This window comes from Microchirus variegatus (assembly GCF_963457635.1).
Source record: "Microchirus variegatus genome assembly, chromosome: 8".
In the NCBI taxonomy this organism is placed as follows: domain Eukaryota; kingdom Metazoa; phylum Chordata; class Actinopteri; order Pleuronectiformes; family Soleidae; genus Microchirus; species Microchirus variegatus.
In genome coordinates this window covers 6469674-6473163 of record NC_139809.1, presented here as the reverse complement: position 1 = coordinate 6473163, position 3490 = coordinate 6469674, and the positions used below count along the sequence as shown (strand labels likewise).

The following is a 3490-nucleotide window of genomic DNA, read 5'->3' as shown; positions in this document are numbered from 1 at the left end:
GTGATTGTAACAGCAATGGAAAATGATGACATTACACATGACATTTATCAACTTCAGGGAACTGAAAGCAGACTCTTGGCTAATAGAGTTTCCTTCCTGCTGAAGGTTTACTCCTCTTGGTGGGCATGACGTTTATTATTCGAGTGACAGTTGTGGGTGAAGTAGCAAACGTGAGGTCTCGTCTTGATAGGGTCCGCTTCTCGAGCACTGCCTGAGTAGATTTGTGTGTGTGTCTAAATTAAGGACATTTGGGTCTCTCCTGGTACATCATCATGGCGTGTTTCGCCGCCACGCTCGGCATCGTTATTCTTTCAGGACTCGTCGAGCTCTCTGCTGCAAACAAGGAAGCCTGCGACGTCTATGCTGCAGTTGGACAGAGTCTGACTCTGCCTTTCGCCTACAAGGGACTGACAAACAGCTACGTGCTGAGGTGGACTCACAATACCACAATAATCTTCTACAGACAGAACGGCAGAGTGTCTGTCGGAAAGACGGAGGATGTTTCAGCGACTGGAGCTCTTCTGTTAAAGACCGTGCAGTTCTCGAGTGCAGGAGATTACCGCGCCCATCTTCTGCATCCAAACGGCACTTTTGCCCAAACGTGGAACGGCCGTCTCTGTGTCTTGGACAAGGTATCGAAACCTAAACTCACTTACGTCTGTGACTTCAAGTCCAGTGCTGTTAATTTAAATTGCAACGTGGCCAAATCCCCAGGTTTGTTGTTCTCGTGGACACTTGATGACAAGACACTGCAAAGTGAAGAAAGACAAACGTTGAGTATATCACTGGCACACCTGAGAGGAGAGCGGAACTTCACGTGCAGTGTGGCAAACAGATTCAGCAAAGAGAGGAGTGACACTGTTCGTCCAGCCTGTAAAAGTCCATCACCATCACCGCAATCGAAGGTGCTTTGTTTTAAACCTGCGGTTGTTGTGGCAGCCATAGCAGGAGGAGTGACTCTGATTCTGCTTTTGCTCGTCGTCATCATCGCGTTATGCTGCTGCCGCAGAGGTAATAAAACACAGTTGACACCGACAGGAAAAGGTAACGTCAGAATGTTCTCTCTAAACAAGCAAAGGTCAGAGTCCATCGGCCCCGACTATGAGACCATGCACCCGACTGAGAACAACTCTCTTCCGAGGCATCAGCCTTCTTCACCGAGAGCCTGTTACCAGGAAGTGTCTCAGCCTGATGCGACGCAGAGTGGAAACAAACCTCTGGATCTGCCCACGGCTGCTGAGACAAAACAACCTTCACCTGTGCCCAAACCAAGGACCAAGAGTCCACATCAAACAGCTGAATTGACCTGAAACATGGACCTGTTATTGTGACCCAATGTAACTGAACCAAAATCAAGAAACTCATTTGCGTCTACATGTTTAATCTATGTCATTTCATCACTGTAAAAGTATAGTGACAATATAAATCTTTAAGCGTGATGTGACTTATCTAATATGCTGTGTTCTTTTTAAGTCCACAACCAAAAGTGTTATTTTTTTCCTTCAACCATGTCTGTGCAACTGGCTTAAAAATAAGCTTTTAAATTTTGTATTTAAAAAAAAACACATTTACTAAAACAGTGCGACACATCTTCATTTACGGAGAATTGGACTGCTTTGTTGCTTTAATGACTACCTCCGCCTGCAGGACTATGAATGTGGGGTTGACTAAAAATAGTGTTAGTGGCTGTGAGAAGCTGTGTGCTGATAGTTTTGAAAAAGCATTCACGGTCAACATTTTATTAGCGCTTGAATTTGAATTTTTAAATTCAACCTTTCAAAACACATACGTCCTTATCTCGTCTGAACAATTCAACAACACATTTCTGTAATATAATGGCTTGTAGTAAATAAATGCGAGGAATGATCTGTACATCTCTCATTTGTACGGCATCTACTTTAAGCGGCTCGTCTGTGTCAAACACTGCCTGTTGTTCCAGCGTTTTACATGTCAGCATTCTTGCGTTTATTAAAATGTGCTTGCTTGCAAGAAGTTATTACAGAGGGGAACAAAAAATCAATAGAGGAATGGATTAGCTAAGGCAAATATCTGTTATCTCCGACGGGTAAGTGGTAATCCACACATGAAAGTGTTTGCTCTCTCGCCTAATGCTGTGTGACAGCCACATAATGGAATACCCCTGAGCGTCATCGCCCAAAACTTCCAAGCCAATGTCATCTTTTGTCAGGCCCTGCTCTGGCTCCTGCTTCCATTACATGGCTGAAATTTCGGTCCAGCTGGCAGGGATCTGGCACTAAAGCTGGTATGTTGCATCCTGGAACAATGTCGTTTGTCTTTCTTGAGAGACGCTGAGACTTGGCAGGCAACGCGCCAACTCGCTTGAACCTCACCACCAGCTACAATTCCGCAATGATATTCGCAGACAGAGAAAGCAAAGTACACACGTGCACATGGGCGTGTTTGTGTGCTCACCCACAGGTTATACACAAGGGAGTGTGTTTCATGACACAGCTTAATGAAACATATCTCATATGTCATTGCCAGATCTGTCCTGCTGCGGGGGGAAATGCTTGTGAAATGTGTCTAATCAGTGGCTCTTGGAGTCTAGAGGATATACCCTTTTGATCTTTAAGTGTGTGTGTGTGTGTGTGTGTCCAGGAAAGGGGTCAATTACCCACGGAAAAGTATTTATACTCTTGTTGCCAAGTCTGGGGAGGAAATACAAACCAAATCAGAAAATCAGAGGTCAGCCAGCACAGTGGGCCTTTTTCATCAGATCTGTCTGAACGTACAGATACGACGATGACCGGTTAGCATTCTTGAGCAAATTGAGCTCTCTGTGACCTCAGTCTTTTTTTCTGAAACTTGTCCAATGTCCACTATGTGTCATTCAAGATGGCAGAAATGTAATATTTTACCCATAATGTTTGGTTTTCCTAGCCTGAAAATTGTGTACTACAGGCTAAGGACTGTGCTTTAACAAAGTCTGCTGTCCTATGCTGCTAAGTCTCATGTATTTTCCAACGCTTATACACAAAATAAAGAAAAACAACAATGTCCTTTCTGGTATGCAAAGGGATTATAGTTTCCCGACATGGTTGAGAAAGGGAGTCAGTGAGCGGAGGATTCCTCCATTTATTACAATCTGCAGCCACATCATCAAATGTCACTAATTACCTTTGACGACCACTTGTACTTTTCAAGTAACTTCTGTTCTTCAAAAGATATTCCATAGGATGATTTAAAAAAAAAAGCTGAGGTTATAGTGCACGAAATGGTGTTGATTCAATTTTCAAATATCTATTTAAACTCAAAGTATCAGTGAATACTCCAGTCCAGATTATTTTTCTCCTCCATCTGTGCACCTCACACGGTTTTTCGCACCTTTTTTTTTTTTCATACAGCGCATGTTAATTTGCGGTCTGGCTCTGCACAGTCTGTGGCTGTCTGCTACACACTAAATTAATTTGAGGAATCAGGCAGCACTAATTATTAATGGCAGCAGAATATTTTCCAGACCTCATAAAGA

General features: G+C 43.4%; 1 protein-coding gene across 1 annotated transcript; it reads left to right on the top strand.

Annotated features, from left to right (window-relative positions):
* Positions 1-272: 272 nt before the first annotated feature.
* Positions 273-1310, top strand: LOC310930678 (T-cell surface antigen CD2-like; the record flags this gene model as incomplete). Its single annotated transcript, XM_083893720.1, has 1 exon — positions 273-1310. The coding sequence occupies one exon, from the start codon at positions 273-275 to the stop codon at positions 1308-1310; it is 1038 nt and encodes a 345-aa protein (XP_083749846.1).
* Positions 1311-3490: the final 2180 nt, after the last annotated feature.